General features: G+C 46.0%; 1 protein-coding gene across 19 annotated transcripts in view; it reads right to left on the bottom strand.

Moving 5' to 3' along the window:
- The window catches only part of REPS1 (RALBP1 associated Eps domain containing 1), a 1,100,512-nt gene that overhangs the window by 48,483 nt on the left and 1,033,410 nt on the right, over nt 1-18,619 (bottom strand). For all 19 annotated transcript variants that reach the window (XM_086927540.1, XM_086927556.1, XM_086927550.1 and 16 more), the window contains one exon: nt 8,853-8,958. In XM_086927540.1, the coding sequence (XP_086783666.1) occupies nt 8,853-8,958 (106 nt within the window). The remainder of the gene's footprint in view (nt 1-8,852; nt 8,959-18,619) is intronic.

Consider the following 18,619-nt stretch of genomic DNA (forward strand, 5'->3'; position numbering starts at 1 on the left):
GGCTGCAAGCCAAACGCCAGACACGATTGGGGCACACAGAGAATAAGCGCGACGGAAACGCTAGTGGCACCGGCACAGTCAGGCAAAGATGAACGTTACAGGCAGATTAAATATCAGTGGCAATGCAAATCTAGTCAAAGCGCTCTATAGCGCGAATATGCGAGGCGATCAGGCACTTGGGATGTTTGGCAGCAATGCGAGCAAGCACACAGCAAATGGGAGGTATAGCGCTACGATACCACGAGCGCCGATCACACCAGGGAGCAGAGAGGAGCGACCGCTTCAGAGGGAGTCTGGACGGTCACAGCGCTGGAGATGGAGAGCGGGGCTACAGCTATCATTGGGAGGGAAGGGCAGCTGGGAGGCGGTAGCGGGGTGGAGGGCCGGGCAGGGAGTCACAACAACAAACAAGCAACAAAATGGCAGCAAGCCAAACGCCAGACACGATTGGGGGACACAGAGAATAAGCGCGACGGAAACGCTAGTGGCGCCGGCACAGTCAGGCAAAGATGAACGTTACAGGCAGATTAAATATCAGTGGCAATGCAAATCTAGTCAAAGCGCACTATCGTACTATAGCGCTAATATGCGAATATGCGAGGCGATAAGGCACTAGGGATGTTTGGCAGCAATGCGAGCAAGCACACAGCAAATGGGAGGTATAGCGCTACGATACCACAAGCGCCGATCACACCAGGGAGCAGAGAGGAGCGACCGCTTCAGAGGGAGTCTGGACGGTCACAGCGCTGCAGATGGAGAGCGGGGTTACAGCTATCAGTTGGAGGGAGGGGCAGCTGGGAGGCGGTAGCGGGGTGGAGGGCCGGGCAGGGAGTCACAACAAACAAGCAACAAAATGGCTGCAAGCCAAACGCCAGACACGATTGGGGCACACAGAGAATAAGCGCAACGGAAACGCTAGTGGCACCGGCACAGTCAGGCAAAGATGAACGTTACAGGCAGATTAAATATCAGTGGCAATGCAAATCTAGTCAAAGCGCTCTATAGCGCGAATATGCGAGGCGATCAGGCACTTGGGATGTTTGGCAGCAATGCGAGCAAGCACACAGCAAATGGGAGGTATAGCGCTACGATACCACGAGCGCCGATCACACCAGGGAGCAGAGAGGAGCGACCACAACAAAGCCTGGCACTCTCCATGCATGCGGATTGCAGGCTCCTTCTGGCAGGTCGCACACAGCTGGGATGGCTGTACGAGCCTGTGTGCTGCAGCTGGCCGCCTCGATGTTGGGCACCAGCCGGGCTGAAAAAGGTGAGTGCCGTCTCTTGCAGGACCCGCCTCGTACCAGACACTGGGAAGACAGGAACGAATTGCAGGCTGCTTGAGGCAAGTGAACCATCACTCTGGTGCAGAGTGGCTCATTCTCAGTGGATTGTTGAAGTCTGGGGGGTGGGGGTTGCAGATCCCGATCCGGCTGGAAACATAATTTTCCAGGCGCAAGAATGCCAAGCCACAGCACCTGCACTCCATGGCACTGGAGCTGGCCGCTGGGGGTGAGTACGGGCGCAGCAACTGGGGGCTGCTGACGCATTCTGCACTATGATCGTATTTTAAGATTTTTGTTTTGTGTAAAGGTGTACTTTTATGAATCGCATTTGGAAAACGCATTCATAAAAACTGAGAGTCTGAATAGCAGTGTGTTATAAGGGAAGTTAGTGCTTAATATTTTTATTGTAAATACATATGTGAAGAGGGGCGTGGTGAGGTTTTGTTCCAATCAGAGCGCAGGGGCTTCTTTCACGGTTCTCGCTGCTGCCCTCAGGATCCAAGGGACACAGAGCATCTAGAGGTGGACTAGGGACGAACAGCTTCTTTTGTAAACTCACCCCTGAGCTGAAGCGCCCCACAGCAAGCATCCTGATCTCAAGTTTGCAATTTGTCGTTGTTAGGGTACTCTAGACCCTCCCGTCCCTCAATTTGCCAGTTTCCCTTCTTGGGTTCCGGACGTCCTCAGATCACCATCGCCCAAGGACCTCTGTTGACTCCCTGACCTCCAGCCATCTTTGATTTACAAAAATGAACCCTGTGAGCAGGGCGGGACTGGGAACCACAACCGCCCCTGGCAAAGTGCTCGCCCCCCCCCCCCCTCCTCCTCCCCACTCAGAAGGGGGGGGGGGCGGTTGGAGGCAAACATGGCCCAGTAACAAAAACGGACCCCATGGGCCTAAAACCGGCCCCCACCCGTGCGGCACACCAGGGGATAGCCCGGTGCCCGCTATGGCCAGTCCGGCCCTGGCTGTGAGCGGATGGTCTGCAGATCAAGATTGCTCGAGGAACCTGGGGCATTGCCAAGGGGTGACATCCATCCTGGGGGTAATGAGAGAAGAGAAAAGATCTGTTAACTCGTATTAGTTATTTTTGATTTCATTGGTTGTGATCGTTTTATATTAACTGAGTAGTTTTATTATAACACACATGTAACCTCAACGCTGGACTTTAGGTAATCTACAGATAAATGCTATAATTTGGCTGTATGCTAAAACCTAACATTGCATTCATTCTATACTATTAACTGCATCCGTGGGTGCCTTTCATAAACTACCCTTGGGATGCAGCATTATTGGATTTATACAGCGCCAACCCAACAAATCTGAATTAATGCGCTATGTATAAATAGCTAAATTTAGCGGCTCTCAAGATGGTAGCCGCATCATCCCGCTATGTGTCAGTGTCATTATTGACTCCTGATTAGAAAATTCATTTAGTGCCAGATGTCTTCCCTGTGGCTGGATTGGCTATAACCACTTAGTTTTTACGGAGGCCCTCCCTGCTGAGCTTGGGTGCTTAGTAACACCACCCAGAGTATAATCAGCAATTTGAGAAAACAAAATGGTGTCATTGCTAGTTTCTTGCATTCACATTTTCCCTATGTTGGCTGCCCTCCCTCCTTCCCAATCATTAAGGTTCTTATTTACCACGGATGCAGCAGCTCAGGTTCAGCTGGGAAACGCCACCATAAAGCACTTTTGAAAGTCCCAGGGAAAATATTATGAGACACTTTCGAGCCAATGGGCCCATACAGACTGTACAGTGTGTCTCACAGTAAACTTTCGCTTCAGAGGAGGAACAGGAAGGGGTGTCTCCCTTCAGTGACAGGATGGTACATAGAGTTGGAATACCTGATTCTAATGTACTGTTTAATTTTGTGGAACCTTATGTTAAGCGCTCTGATACCTTCGGGTCTAGCCAGCGCTATATCGAGCATTTTGTCCGACGCTTGGTGGAGCTGCTCTGTTCAGCTAATTGAGGAGATCGGCCTTGGTTTTTGCCCTGACCGTCACCTCCCCAGCCGAACACTGGTTCTCCCCTTCTCCCGGTCTGCCCCCACTCCCCTGCGTATTTCTGCCCTTCTGCCTTTTCCCGGTCTCCTTTCTTACCATTTTTCTGACCGATGCCCGTTGGAGCTTCCAAGAGAGCTATAGAGGAGACTGGCCTAGGATTATCTCCGTGGCCGTCACCTACCCACTCGGTCTTTGGGCTGACTTACCCTTTATCTCTTTTCCGTCCTCCTCCTCGTCCTCTCCCTTCTAACTCTACCTCTCCCTTTTTCCTCTCTATCTGTCTCTTCGGACATTGGACACAGTTCTTCCTCGTCTCTCTGTTATGGCTCCTTCCTCCCCTCCTTTCCCATCAATTCTCTCAACCGCGTTGTTTGCTTACTGTACCTTACTATGCTATTGTAACTGATGTAATTTGTAACGCAATGTTCCTCTGCTATAGCGCTCCGATACCTACGGGCCTAGTCAGCGTTTTATTATCCTTTTGATATACCTTCTAATGCAACGTCCCCGTGTTATGCACTCTGATACTTTCGGGTCTAGATAGTGCTACATAACCTTCGCAAATTCTAATAAACTAAACACTGTTTTTTCCTGAACGCTGAGACCTGAGCAACATGGCCGATGACCAGTGGAGCTGCTTGACAGCTAATGAGGAGTCTGGCCCCCTTGACCGTCACCTACCCAGCCGGACATTGGGCATTGTTCCCCTTAGTCTCCCCGCTTTTACTCCTTCCTCCCCTCCCTCCTACGAATTATTGAAACATTGTTTATGTATACTGTACCTTACTATGCTCTTGTATCTGATGTAACTTGTAACGCAACGATCCTAACTAAAAAGCGCTTGGATACCCTCTTGGGTCAAGTTCGCGCTATATAAAACTTTATAAATAAATACAGTGGACCAATTGCTATCTGACCCAGGTTTTATTCACTAAACTTACTCATGTACACTTCAGTCCATTCCACGAGCATTGTCCGACCCAATGAGCGACTGGTGACGCGTTCTGCGGAGTAACTGGGTTTCTGCAGAGGGAGCTCCACTACAATGCAGAACTTTTGGAACATTTGTGTTTTAATAATAATAAACTCTTCCTCCTTCAGAAATGCTCTAGCGTAGGGTTGCCTAAGCATTCACCCAGCTTTTCCTGCTGACACGCTTCCATTTTTAATTTTGAATATGTGCCAATGAAGTGCATATCAGATGTAAAGCCATGGAGCACAAACTTTCATAGGTCTCTGCAGGCCAATACGTCTGTAACAAGCTGTTAACTGTGTCATGTTTTGTAGACGAGTAGTATCAGACCAACATAGGGATATTTGGGCTGCTGGTCCCCTCTGATATCCGTTGGCATTAGCCCCTGCTTACTCTCTGAAACTACTCACAAAAACATGGGCATTATGAGAAATCTGTCCATCTTCACACCGTACAGATTTAAAAATCTCTTCATAATGCCTTTCCACCTGCCAAACTCAGGCAAGTTCTAATTGGTTTATTATTCATGTTATTCCAGCTGCTGCGTGAGATAAACACGGGGGTGGGCAGTCAATAGCTAATTACTGTTTGTCCATTTATAGGCTGTCTTACATGTGCAATTTTACCTGGAAAGCACCCCTGTCCTCAAAATTCTGGGAAGATGCAAAGTAGGACATGAACACAAGAAAAGTGAATACACCAACCACCCATGTATTATTTTTATAAGAAAAACACAAATGCTCTGGCTTGAAAAGGGGATTAAATGTACATCAGCAATTAGTGGCACTTTTAAGGCTAAACCCACCTCAAGTACCTCTACCCCTTCCTTTGTCAGACAAAAGGTCACGTTTGCGCCCCTTTCAAGTACTGAAGCGCAGGATTGGGTGCTAAGGGACCCATCAAATTGCATAGCTGCAACATCTCCATTGGGAGCATTCCATTGTGCTTCCACTAATTAATGCCCCTGTCCCTCCACCAGTGCCAGCTCTGGGAAGCACATTTTCATTCCATGGGCCATTGGAACAATTCATTGGTCTTCGTTCTTTTGCATACTGATCATTCCCCATCCCATATATGTAATCTGGAGTAATCCAGTGTTACTCTTTTAAGGGATCAGCAGGAACCTGGTTTATAAAAAACAAAAAATAAACATGCCGACTTGTCACCCTCTGACTGAGTTATTAGGAGTAGGAAATTCCATTATTTTCTCGAGCAGAAACAGGTTACGACTTCATGCAGTAGTCAGCAGTCTCATGATTGGTGGTTGATAAATAGAGTGGCATTAAGACTGGGCAACGGTTTCACAATATTTAGAAACAAATGTAGAGAAGAGAGACTGTTGATGAATGTTCCTGCAGAAGAGCTCACCAGGTGACGGACCTCACCACTGGCTGACAGTGAGCTCAGAACAAGGGGAGGCAGCACAAAAAAGGGCATGCACTGCACAGAACAAGCAGCTGCCTGCAGCTCCAAGCCGCGTCTATGTACACTGCAAGACAGGAAAGTCCAGCTTTGAATGAATGAATGGTACTTCTAAAGCCCACTGTTACCCCCGAAAGGCGTCCTGGTGTTTATAAGTGGGATTTCCTCTTTAGAGGCGCAGCCTGGCATTACTGGTGGGGGGCCCACCGCAGAAGGGACAGCGGGACAATGGTGCGGCCAAGGCAGACACAGGAAGGCAGGAAGCTGGTACTAGTGCACACACACATGCAGAACCCGGACTACAAATTGCAAATGGCCTGCAGGTCTCCCCTCTAAAGCGGTTACTGAACAAACTGTCCCCATGGTCCAAAAAATTGTTTTCTTTTAAACAATCTTGAACTGGTGGGAGGTACGAGCCACCCAGTAACCACCATCTGTCTCACTCAGGGACATCTTAAGGATTTTGGGGGCCTGGGGCCAAATGTATTTTGGGGGCCCTTGTTTGGAACAGCTTTGGATTTATGATCCAGTTTCAGCTCTTTCATGCCCTCTTTGGCCGGGTCACTGACAGTGCACAGGCACACTTGTTCAAATCCTATCATTATTTACATCTAATATTCAGGGATAGGGACGCGTTTTCAATATTGTAACACAGCAACAGTTCACTAATATTACTGCAAATAATCCTTGTGACACCCTCCCATTTCTCATATGTCAGGTCCTACTTTTATCTAATAAGAAAACGCTTTTTATGTATGTTGCATAAAACAAAACGTTTCTCACCAAAATGTGTATAATAGACACACACATCACCCACATTAAACAAGCATTGGCATAGCCAACAGGTCTCGCCTTTGGGACCTTAGAAGTGCTTAGGCAGATCTATTGGCTTTGCTAATGTTAAAGCTAAAATTGAAACTACAGTCTGTGAAAGGACTAGAAATCAGGGATGAAGGGCTGAGACAAGACCGTGAGAGTTAAGGAAGAGCACTGAATGGACAGCAGAGGAAAGAAGATAACAATTAGGGAAGAAGGGCTCAGGCAAAACAACGAGCCTCCAAGCAAACCTTGAAAAAGGTGTTTAACTTCTCTGTTCCATCCTGTGGCAGCTGCCCCAGGCCAACATAAACAATAAACCAAATACAAGCTGTCCAAAGAGCTTTTAATGTGGATGCGAGTTGGATCACTTTAAGGTCATCACTGCCTAGGACAATGGGAGGGGCACCCCATGAAGTGGCTGGCCAGTTTACAGCCGACTGTTGTGGGGAGAACGGAGAAAGGATTGTTTTCCCTACCTTGAGCATCGGGCATATGCCATGGTGGCTTTCCTCACTTTCTTTATAAACCATCTTTAGTTTCATCCCTGTGTATATTTCAAAGGAAGACAGCTGAGCCCTCTACCTGGGGCACGAAGGGATGTGTAGCACAAAAGATTATTTCAATTGTTAATGCACCTACTTCCTAATCAGCAGGTAGTTAAATTCAGTAATACAGTTGAAACTGACGTATTTTGTTCATGGTGTGCACTTAAGTCTTATCTCACTCCTGCAACGGCGTGCATCCGTTTATTAGTTGGTTTATGGCTCAGTTTTCCCTAAAATAATGACTCTACTGTAAGAACGCTGGGTAGAGTCAATAGGCAGTGAGATTCATTGGGTGGGCCAGACCGGTGCTATTGCGCGGCACTTGACTATTCCAGGACCTCATCATTACGGTCAGGGAATACTCATAGAAAGCAGCAGAAATTGTAGCCTGTGGGGTAGCCTGCACTTAAGCAAAGTAACAAGCAGCATTTGTCGCCTGTTAATCAACCTGAGAATGGACTGCGCAGTCGCTGCAGGTGGGACAGTGCCAAAGCTACTGCCTTGGAGAATTACAGAGTGTGTGTTCAATTACAGTACCAAACCCCTTTACATGCATACACAGCGTTTCTGTCCACTCCTAAGGATTCGTCACCCACCACCTGCACCTTCCGTGACCCCGCTTGAGACAGCCGTTCCTGCAACTCCCGTACATGCCGGCTTTTCCTCCTGCAGTGGAGTCCGCACATCACCACCAGCGGCATGGTGTCCTTAGCGTCTCACCAGAGCGCACGCTCACCAAATTCTATCATCCGGAAGCATAACAAGTTTGTGTGCCGTTGCAAGAGGATGTGCTGGCTCTTCCTTTCGAGGCTCCTAAATGCTCTTCGCAAGCTCCACTGGACTCGGAAGTTAAATCTATCTAGGTTATCCTAACAGCAGCTATAACGAATAGGGTAAAATGTAAAATATTTTGCCTCTCTCGAAACTTGCGGATGGAAACTTTTCTCTATAAAGTCTTTAAGAGCCCTGGATGTTCTGAACAATGTCAGCAGGTTGTCACGCATTCTTATAGATTTGGAATCCAATGCAGATGTACTTATGTATTTATTTACGCATTTTACTACAGAGTGAAGTAAATGACCTAAGGAATGCGAGCAGCATGGAAGTCAGTGCTAGTTGCAACTACTCCAAGGTACTTGTGGTGCAAGTTACATGTTAACTAATTACAGATACATTTAAGTTCATAAAATATGAAAAGGTGGCGTAAAGGTGGTGTTATTAAGGTGATACAAGTGCAGAATACATCTTAACAACAAGCGCGCGCGCTTTGTGCTCACAAGTGTTGGGTGCTGCCGAGAGCAGGGATGCGCAGCGTTTCCCTTGTGGGAGCGAGCGCTATAATTGCTACCAGATTGCGCCATACGTTCATGCAAGGGAATCGCCAAACGTGCACGTGTTGCCATTCAAAGCAATGCAACATGTGCATATTTTTGCCCGCAAAGCGGTGCCGATTACTAAAGGTCTTTTACCTAAAAATAAAGGAAGGGAAAACCGTATTTGAAATCTGTTTAAGAATTGTTCAAGGTCATCGGGCCAAAACTCACTGCAGAACAGAGCTGGCTCCACTAGGCCAGAGCCTACTCTGCTTATGCCTTAAAACGCCTCTGGTCTCACTATCTCAGTGAAACTAACTTCAATGCCGGGCCAGGGTGCGTTTTAACGGGACAGTGCAGGTATCAGTACTTTGAAGGGGTTTTTCAGGACGACTACCCACGATAAGACCTAAAACCCAAAATAAAAATAAATCTTTAAGTTACAGACATCAGAAAATACACTTATGTTAACTGGAGTACCTTTAATTGCTGTTGTAATTCACTATTTAACCGGGCCAGCACAGTGTTGGTTTCTTTATTTCTTCTGATGGATGCTTGAATGGATTTCTTGTCTTTACCCACAGATCTGAAAGGCAGAATAGTAAAATCAAATGTTTGATGTCACGTGTAATGGTATGCTTAAAAAATATATGGTAGACAAAAACAGCAAGGACAACAGAAGAAACAAAAAGTAGTCAAACAAGTAAGTAAATCAAAAGCCATTAGGGAAAGATACAAATACAATAAAAAGTGAAACAAAATATAAGGTGATGGAAAAGTAAACAGGCAGTAGTGCAAAAAAAGCAACAACAAGTTTGTTGTCAGATAAACAGACAAAACCGAAATCGACAAGACAAGTGAAAAAGAGAATGACAACTCGACTAAAGGCAACCCATACATTTCACTATTAAACATTACTTTTAATTTAGCTGACAAAATGCAATGTAAAAAATCCTGCAATATTAATCTGTTCAATCCAAACGAAGGATGACAATTATTGAGGAAGTAAAACTATGAACTGATAATAATTCAAGCGCATAGTTTACATGCAAGGAAAGGAACTCTTAAGTGGAATACGCAGCATCAAAAGGTATCAACAACATTGAGCTAAAATGTTTTTCTCGTCTGAAAAACCTACCACCACAGATACATTTGAGCCAAAAATATCAGACTCACTTGATCTGTCTCATTTGGTCAGTAGTCGGTTCCTTACTGTTTGGTCGAGTACAGCAGTTTCAGTCATTTGCACTTACGCATATACAAAACCCAGTGAATATCTAACTGCTAGCTGTGCAATATGGTACAATGTTAGAGTTGAAGGGTTCTGGTGGCATAATGAACGGAAAAAAGGGCACCTTGCAAAAGTGACTTGAACCATGAAATGGTCATACAGGAACATTTTAAACATATTACGTATTTTGTATATTACATGTTTATTTTTTTGCAGTTAGCATGCGTATAGTGTTTTTTTTTTCTTCAAACATTCAAATGTTTATTGAAAATAGTAAGTGAAATAATGGACTGTCATCGCAATAAAAAAAAACATGGTTCTTTAAGGAGTTCAGAAGTTGCGACATGTGGTGCTTTATTTATTAAAAACATTCCTTCTATAGAAGAGGTAGATTTCGAAACTGCTGCCTACAAGGTTCAGCTAATTTTAAATTCAGCTGTACGAAAACTCAGTTTAACATTACTGAAGAAAATGCCAATTAATCATAGTCAGGGCCACTGGAATTATGCAGCCGGAGAGGGCCAAAGTATGCGTCAGGGTTCAGTAAATTATGAGGCAAGAAAAGGCAAAGTATACAACACTGTGCTTGTGGTTCCTGTGCTTGCCACTTACTTTTCCTCTGTCTATTGGCTGCAGCATGCTATTTCCTGTTCTTCCTCATGTGATTGCGCTTATCAGTGTCCCAACGCCAAAGTACTCTTTTTATCCGCTTTTGGGTAACTTTTATTTTTTGGCTGCACAGCGCTTGCTATGCTTGTTTACATAATCTCCCCCTGGCTATACGCATTTCAAGCGTGCTTGCGAGACATGCACACCCTCCATTCTCCCACTCTCTCTTCTGCTTTGCCCACCCCTGCAATGTCCTTGGTCTCCTAACCTCCCACCCTCCTCCCATTTCAGTTGTCCCCCTTCCCATCTGTTTAATCTGGAGCCATTCTGGGGTCACTGCAAACGTATATTATTATACTTCCCCTCACTCGTAGTTTGGCACAGCGGGCATCACAGTCATGGGCATTCCAGGAGCTGTAGTTCTGGAGCCCGGCTTGTTCAGGAGATTCTGTGATTATGGTCACTAATGGGTGTCTCGCTTTGAACAACACTACATTTCCGGTCTCTTTCTGGCTGAGTCTTCTCGCTGTCCATGCAAGCTTGCCAGGCTTGTAGGGATAGTTGGATGGCGGAGTGTGTGCGAGCCCGGATTGGGCTACTGGCATCCATTGGTGGCAGCTGCCTGCCGCCCCCTGGGGTCAGCTGCCCTGTTAAATACGGGGGGGGGGGGGGGGGGGGGTGGGTGGGGTTGAAAATGCCTATGTGTGTCAGGCTAGGCACTTGTTTGTTTTTCTCCCAATAGTCTGTTTTTATTTCGGCATAACACATCCACCTCAAAGTCCATTTCTTCTCCTTTGACCTACACGGCCCCATCTGTTTATTCTCCACATGCGCCCACCCCTCCCAGTCACCACGCCGCCAACGCTCCCATTCATGCAGTTGTGTGAGTAGTGGCCACACTATGTGCAAACAGCAGTCACTATTTTTTTTTTAATATACCCTAATGATTTGAAATCTCTCAGTTTGAAACATACAATATAAAAAGCCCAAGCGTTCTACATCCTGTTGTCACTTCCCTCTTCCGTCGCACCTCATCAGCCTTTCCCCCATATCTTTGAATCAGGCTAGCAGTTCCATTACACACCTCGTCCCAGCTCATCTGTGTGTGTTTGTATCCTAAAAGCAGACAACTGTTTGTTTACACTTGTCGGTCTACCCGCATATTCCCTGCAGCGCGAGCTAATTCAGTTTGTTTCTCCAAAAGAACAGAAGACTTCTGATAAAGCGGTCAACAGACTTTTCAACTGGCTAATGTTGTTTCTCAAGTTGCATAACAGTTTTAAGGAATTGCGTTGTATTGGGTTATCAAGTACCGGTACATGCACCAGACAAAAGTCTGCACAAACCGCAGTTTGACAATGTATGGAAACACCTAGCATACCATCGCTTCTCGACCTCTTGGCTAAGATCGGTCCCGTGTAAGTTGGCAAAATAGAATCGCAAGCAGCGTCCTGCAGGTCATACACAAATCAAAGCAATGTGTGTGTTAGCATGGTGCGTCCCTCGATGATTTTGTCACATACTGTTCATACTCAGAACTTTGTAGCAGCTGCACTGACCAATTGAGATAGCTTACTGAAATTGTGACCGAAAGGCGATGCCCAGTGCTTTAAACCACTAAGCTGATATACCAAAACTGTATGCGACATGGATATCGCAGCATCAGGTACATTAATCCATTTAGCAATTTCAACAACTGTACCTGAAACCAATGGATGGGGTAGCTCAATTGCATGCTCCATCTGTGTTTTTTTGTCTGTTTATTATACTTTCGGTTTTCTTGACAGCTATCTGTGTTTGTCTCTATGTGCCATCTCTGATGCAGATCCAAGCTGTCGTATGTCTCCGACTGTGATGTCTTTAATTATGTCTGCTGTGTCCTCTCTCTATCTTGGTCTGTAGTCTGCCACCTCTGGTTTTTGTCCCTACAGCCACCTGGCTTTGATCTTTATCTTATTCCCCGCTGTCTTCTGTCTCTGCTATTACAGTGTGTCTCTGATCTTTGTCTCTACAGCCCATATCTATGCCTTTATGTCCGCAGTCATGCATCAGTGTTTGCCTCTGTAGTCTTTGTTCCTTATCACAGAAGTTTTCCAACTCTGACGGTCCCTGCAGTCTCTGATATTTGCCTCATCAATACCCGGTCTCTGATCTGTGTCATTACATGCAGTCATAGCACTTTTCCCCCTAACATTTAGCCTTGGTTAATTCTACAGACAACTGCGTTAATATGTTTCTGTTTGCTGGCTTCAGGGATAATTGAAAGGTTGTGTATGAAATGTGTGCTGTGAAGTGCAGGTTTAGGGAACAGTATGCTAATCTCCCAATAATATTTTCCTGTCTCAATTAACTCACTCACCCTCCTCTACAATTCTTTATTTTAAAAGGGCAATCATAGATGCACAGCATATACAAAATGTCACAGTTACAAACAACTGGAGAAGCAGTAAACACAGTCGAACTGCTTTTAAGTTTCAGTAACTTATACTGCACAACTATTCACCAAGCTACCACTTACAACAAAAAACAGGGTATTATTAATCACACAGGTGAAATGTAATGCATTTACCAATGCTTGTTAAACTTGGTAGCACTTTCTGGGCATTGGTTGCAACTCATTAGTACTAGTTTAACACCCAAATATAGCAATAAGCAACAGAAAGGTGACCAGTTTAGCTTTGCACAGTGCCTTCCCTAGTGCAACATTCTGCTTTTATAGTAACTTTTGAACTGTTTGATCTAGAAACAATTTGTTTTTGTTAAATCTGCAGATTATGCGGAAGATGATGGATTATGTGGCAACCACAGCAATTCTATAATTACTCAAAATTTGCAAAAGCGGCACAATTAGGTAATTCCAGTGGCACTGAAGATAAGGTAAGGTAACGGGAAAGCTTAGCATAGTAGGCTCCGGCTGCCATTTTATAAATGCCTGGTCATGCTAAAAAAATATTTAGCTTTGGGGGAAATGAAGCAGGCTGAATCTAGACACTCAGACTACCGCCGCCACCGCCGAGAGTCACACGAGGGCAGAGAAGGCCACAGGAATCACCGCCGCCACCGCCAACAGTCATAGGGCATCGGACCCCGCGCCGCCGCTCCGGGAGACTACAACTCCCGGCAGGCCTCGCGGCGGCGCGTGCAGAGTGACGCGGTTGCGCCCTGAGAGCGCCAACAGCGGCATAAAGCAACGAGAACCCCGGCAGAGCGGGGGAGACACTCAGACTACCGCCGCCACCGCCGAGAGTCACACGAGGGCAGAGAAGGCCACAGGAATCACCGCCGCCACCGCCAAGAGTCAAAGGGCATCGGACTCCGCGCCGCCGCTCCGGGAGACTACAACTCCCGGCAGGCCTCGCGGCGGCGCGTGCAGAGTGACGCGGTCGCGCCCTGAGAGCGCCAACAGCGGCATAAAGCAACGAGAACCCCGGCAGAGCGGGGGAGACACTCAGACTACCGCCGCCACCGCCGAGAGTCACACGAGGGCAGAGAAGGCCACAGGAATCACCGCCGCCACCGCCAAGAGTCAAAGGGCATCGGACTCCGCGCCGCCGCTCCGGGAGACTACAACTCCCGGCAGGCTTCGCGGCGGCACGTGCAGAGTGACGCGGTCGCGCCCTGAGAGCGCCAACAGCGGCATAAAGCAACGAGAACCCCCGCGTCGCGGGACGCGAGCGGGACGCCCGGGGCGAAGCCCGGGCAAAGGGCGGGCCCTCATCGGCACGAGTAGGCCAGGCTAGGCCACCCCCCTAAAATACATCATTGTGCACCAGGGATTTACTTTCATGAGAGCCTATTGTGAGTAGGTGGTGTTTTTGACGCTGGTTGACCACCTCCTGAGCCCTAGTTATCCAGACGGGGGTCGGTAAGCAGGCCGTACAGCTATTATCGAATCGCCCGGGAGCCCGGGAAAAGGAGGGGGCCTACGTGGAAAAGTTAATAGCAGTCAAACACACCGACGAATCTGGTAAGGAGTCAGCTGGACATCTGCACAAGTTATTGAAGTAAGACTTTTGTTTCAACCTTGAGAATTATACTTTGTTATTTCATCGAGCTGTGGGTGTAAGACTATCACACACCTTTGTATAATTATGCGTAAAAGAAATCATCACATGGCATCCGAAACACCAAAGAACACCATGGAAAACTACCTTGTCCAAGTGGTCAGCAAAATAAACAGCGAACGCAGACAATCGTTAGGTCTGTCTCAATCACCTATTCTCCCTCCCATGAGCCCACCCACCTCCTCGCAAACTAACGAGTCTCTGTTATTAGACTCTAACAACGATCCCCATGCAATAGTTTCCCCAGTAACTGTCAATATTGATGCCAGCACAGTGAATGTGGGGGACATTGAGCAACATGTGGATAATGGCTCAGATGCACAGGTTGTCATTGAGGTTGAAGGAAATGATGAAAAAGAAGACGTGGAGGACGAACCACCGGCAAAACAGACCTCAAGGGCAGTCAGAGCCTGTCGCAGATTGCAAAGTAAACGTGGGGGGGGCACGTTCAGGAAAAAATAAGGTCACATCACCGCCAAAGTCAAAAAGTACCTGCCAGAATAAAGAGGAAAACAATCTGAGGGACACATTGGACGAGGACTTAATGTGTAGAATAGCGGAGCTGTTAGAAATAAAAATTCAGACAATTATTAAGCCACTTATCAGTAAGATTGATAAACTTTCTGCAGAGATAAAGAAACTTGAAAGTACACAAAATGTCTTAGCAGATGCAATAGGCAATGCTTTAAGTAATGTCAATAAAGGTCGTGATCCCCCAAAGGAAGATAATGAATCCAGGGTAACATCAGATGCTACCCCACTAGGAGCAATTCCTTCAGAATGCCCACAAACTGGCGATATTACCAACGACTTGCCAACAGAAGCCCCAACTGTCCATTTAATTGATCCACCACATGTTACAGTGCCCTCTAGTTTTGAAGAAAATCCAATACAATTTGTAGTTGAAGCAGCACCGCTGGTGCTAGTGCTAGCCAATACACCAACCCTATCACCAGACCAAACTGAGTCAGCCTCGTCACTAAAAAGCAAGGCACTATACTGGCTGTCAAATAACATGCGGATAGCACAGGGGGGCGAACAGCGGCTGGCTGACGAAATTAAAACGGCAAGGAGGGTTGGATGGATAGGAAATAAGCAAAAAAAATGGAAGGGCGACTGTGTGATATTAAACTTCTTAACTCCAGCTGCTCTTCCCGATACTCTATCAAATATCCTTCCACCACAAAAAAGAAGTAGTTCTATAATCCCTCTTACATTAGAATTTTTCTATAATGAGTCACAAAAGGCCAACAATCAAAAGCCCCGGAAGCCAGCTTGGTCAGCGAGAGATAATGGTTGGGGTGGGGGACTATCAGCATTTGACACAAACTACGCTCCCAAAAACAGGGCAGGTCCATGGCTAGTAAACCAACACAATACTCCTCGCCACACTACCTCAGGGCAAAACTGGAACCAAATGGGCAGACGAGGGCTTGGTATATTAGCTAATAACTGTGGGCCCTTAGGTAATGTTAATTACAATGGAGGATGGCCAGGCATGCAGCAGAATGTATTGTATCCTAATACCCCAGCACCCACAGGTAATGTTGACTATAATGGAGGATGGCTGGGTTCTCACCAGAATCCACCCTTTTCTATTACTCCTGCACCTAGATGGAATGCCCCTGTAAATGGTTGGGGCTTCGGGGCCCCATCCTACAACTGGGGAGTCAGCACCTCAAATAGGTTTGAAGCTTTAGCTGGCTTAGCTGATTGCGACTGACTTGATGGAGGGGCCTCGACAACGTCATGAAGTACAAATCACATATATCCTAGGTTGCAACTTGAAGTCGAACCAAAGCAGATTGCACCTGTTAAAATTTCGCAACAGCCATTGCATTTTGCTGACATAATGGCACAACAACCGCATTTAGATACAACTGGGGTAACTGCTCCATGCCAGGTAGTAGAGAAACTAGGTGTTTTAGGAAGTACAAAAATTATCTGCTGGAACATTGCGGGTCTGAAAAAAAATCTCTCAGATCCGTCCTGGCATGATTATCTGGCTAGTGGGGATTTAATTATGTTCCAGGAGACCTGGGGGCTGGAAAACTACTTTAAGGTTGACTATAGATCTTTTTTCATACCCGCAGTAAATACAAATGGGGGGAGACCCTCTGGCGGACTAACAATTTGGGTGAAAATCACAGGAGGCTTGTCCTTTAAGCAAATTGATATAAATAATCCCGACCTCTTATTACTTGAGCTAAAAAATACTAAGGGTTGCAGCATTTACGTGATCAATATCTATAGTAGACCACATCGATCATGTAAAGAATCAACAGTTGTAACCCACCTGAGTAATCTTGTGGCGGGGTTTGATCAAAATGCACAAATGATTATAGGTGGTGATTTTAATAGAGGTTTCGAACCCATAATAGGTCTAGAAGACATCTATAAGGACGAGGACAGTGCCAACAATATTCCCTTAGTAGATACGAACTACAAAGCACCTTGCACAGTGAGCGCCTTACAACTACTGAACTTGACATTAGAATCAGGCCTACGTGCATGTAATGGGCGGTTGCCATCAGACTGCCCCAGTAGACCAACATTCACCAGAGGGACACACTCCAGCCACCTAGATTATCTACTAGTTTCCCTGAACTTGTGGCCCATGACCATCGACCTAATGGTGGATGATCGCACGGAAAGCGACCACTATCCTCTGATCTTATCTGTCCAAACTCAGATTTTTAAAACCCTTGACAAAAGTGCTAATAGCACAGTGTCCTTGCCACAGGATCCCCTAGTGGCAAATAACCGTAGATCCCTGAAATGGCCAGTGGTATTAGACAACTCAAAAATCATCAGTCAAATCTATAATGTATTTGTGAGGCATATGTCTTTTCTCTTAGGTAACAGTACTGTCATCCAAAATCCAAGTCTGATAGAATCCCATGAACATTTAATCAACCAACTTGGCGGGATCCTGACCAGGGCGGTAAAAAGATCACATAACGCCCAAAAGAGTAAACAAACTGGGATCACCTGGTATAACCAGGATTGCCGGAAAGCCAAGACAGACCTAATTACAGCGGTCAGGGGGGGTTCAGCGGATATTGTGAGAACTAAGAGAGCCCAGTATAAAAGTATTTTATTAAAGGCCAAGAAAGAGTGGGACGAAAGGGTTTGGTCCGATTTGCTGGACGCATGTAAGTGCAAAGATCAGACCTCCTTCTGGAGCCTCATTGCTAGAGGCACCGGGGGGGCGACAGAATGCAAAGATAAATTTTTAGAGGAGAAAACATGGGTCGAGCATTTTACTTTGTTATATTCCTGTGAAAGTTCAGGTGAGAGTGGAGGTTGGGATAGTTTGCAGGCTCCCTTGGCTGCACATGACGCACCCCTCGTTTTTTCTCTAACAGAAACAATTTTGGCAGTCAAGCCAGGGAAAGCGCCAGGCCCTGACAGAATACCAGGTGATCTTTGGAAACATGAAAATTACATCTGGGCTCCTTATATCAATTTATTATCCAATGATATTGCCCGAGGAGCTCCTATTCCGGAAACCTGGAAGGGGGCAGAGATTGTAACTCTGTTCAAGAAGGGTGATAGGTCAAATCCTTCGCACTATCGGCCTATCAGCCTAATTGACGTGTTGCAAAAAATATTTGCACGACAGGTTCTTGGTCGGCTCACCTCTTGGATTGAAAAGCACTCTATCTACACAAAATACCAGGCAGGTTTTAGATGCAAGATAAGCACTGTAGACCAGGTTTTTAGATTGTTATGTTTAGTCTGGAAATATACGATTATTAGGAGTTCCCATATATACGTGGCCTTTGTTGATTTGAAGGCAGCTTTTGATATGGTTCCAAGGGCAGCCCTATGGAAGACATTAAACAGAATGGGTGTCCCTGGAAATATCCTTCAAATTTTAATCAGACTCCACGAGAATAATTACGCACGAGTCAGATGGGGACCGAATGGAGAAGTCAGCGAGAAAATAAAAATAGCAAAAGGGGTAAGGCAAGGGTGCGTAATGGCACCTACCTTATTCTCTTTATACATCAATGACATCCCCGATACTCTTTTGGGCTGCGAGCATGACTCTCCCAAATTGAGCGGGCAAGCCGTTCCGGCATTATTGTTTGCAGACGACACAATCTTAATCTCTCAGACACCTAGGGGGCTCCAAAACCTTTTAAATACATTTAGTCTGTATTGCCATGACAAGGAATTAGAAATTAACTCCTCAAAAACAAAAGTTATGACAATCAACCCCCATAAAGGTTTTAACAAGGTTTTTAAGATAAACAATTAACCTATTGAAGAAGTCCCCAATTTTAAATACCTGGGTATTATTTTAGACAGTGATGTTACATGGAAAACACAACTGG

Source organism: Lissotriton vulgaris, chromosome 6 (assembly GCF_964263255.1).
Source record: "Lissotriton vulgaris chromosome 6, aLisVul1.2, whole genome shotgun sequence".
Classification (NCBI taxonomy): Eukaryota; Metazoa; Chordata; class Amphibia; order Caudata; family Salamandridae; genus Lissotriton; species Lissotriton vulgaris.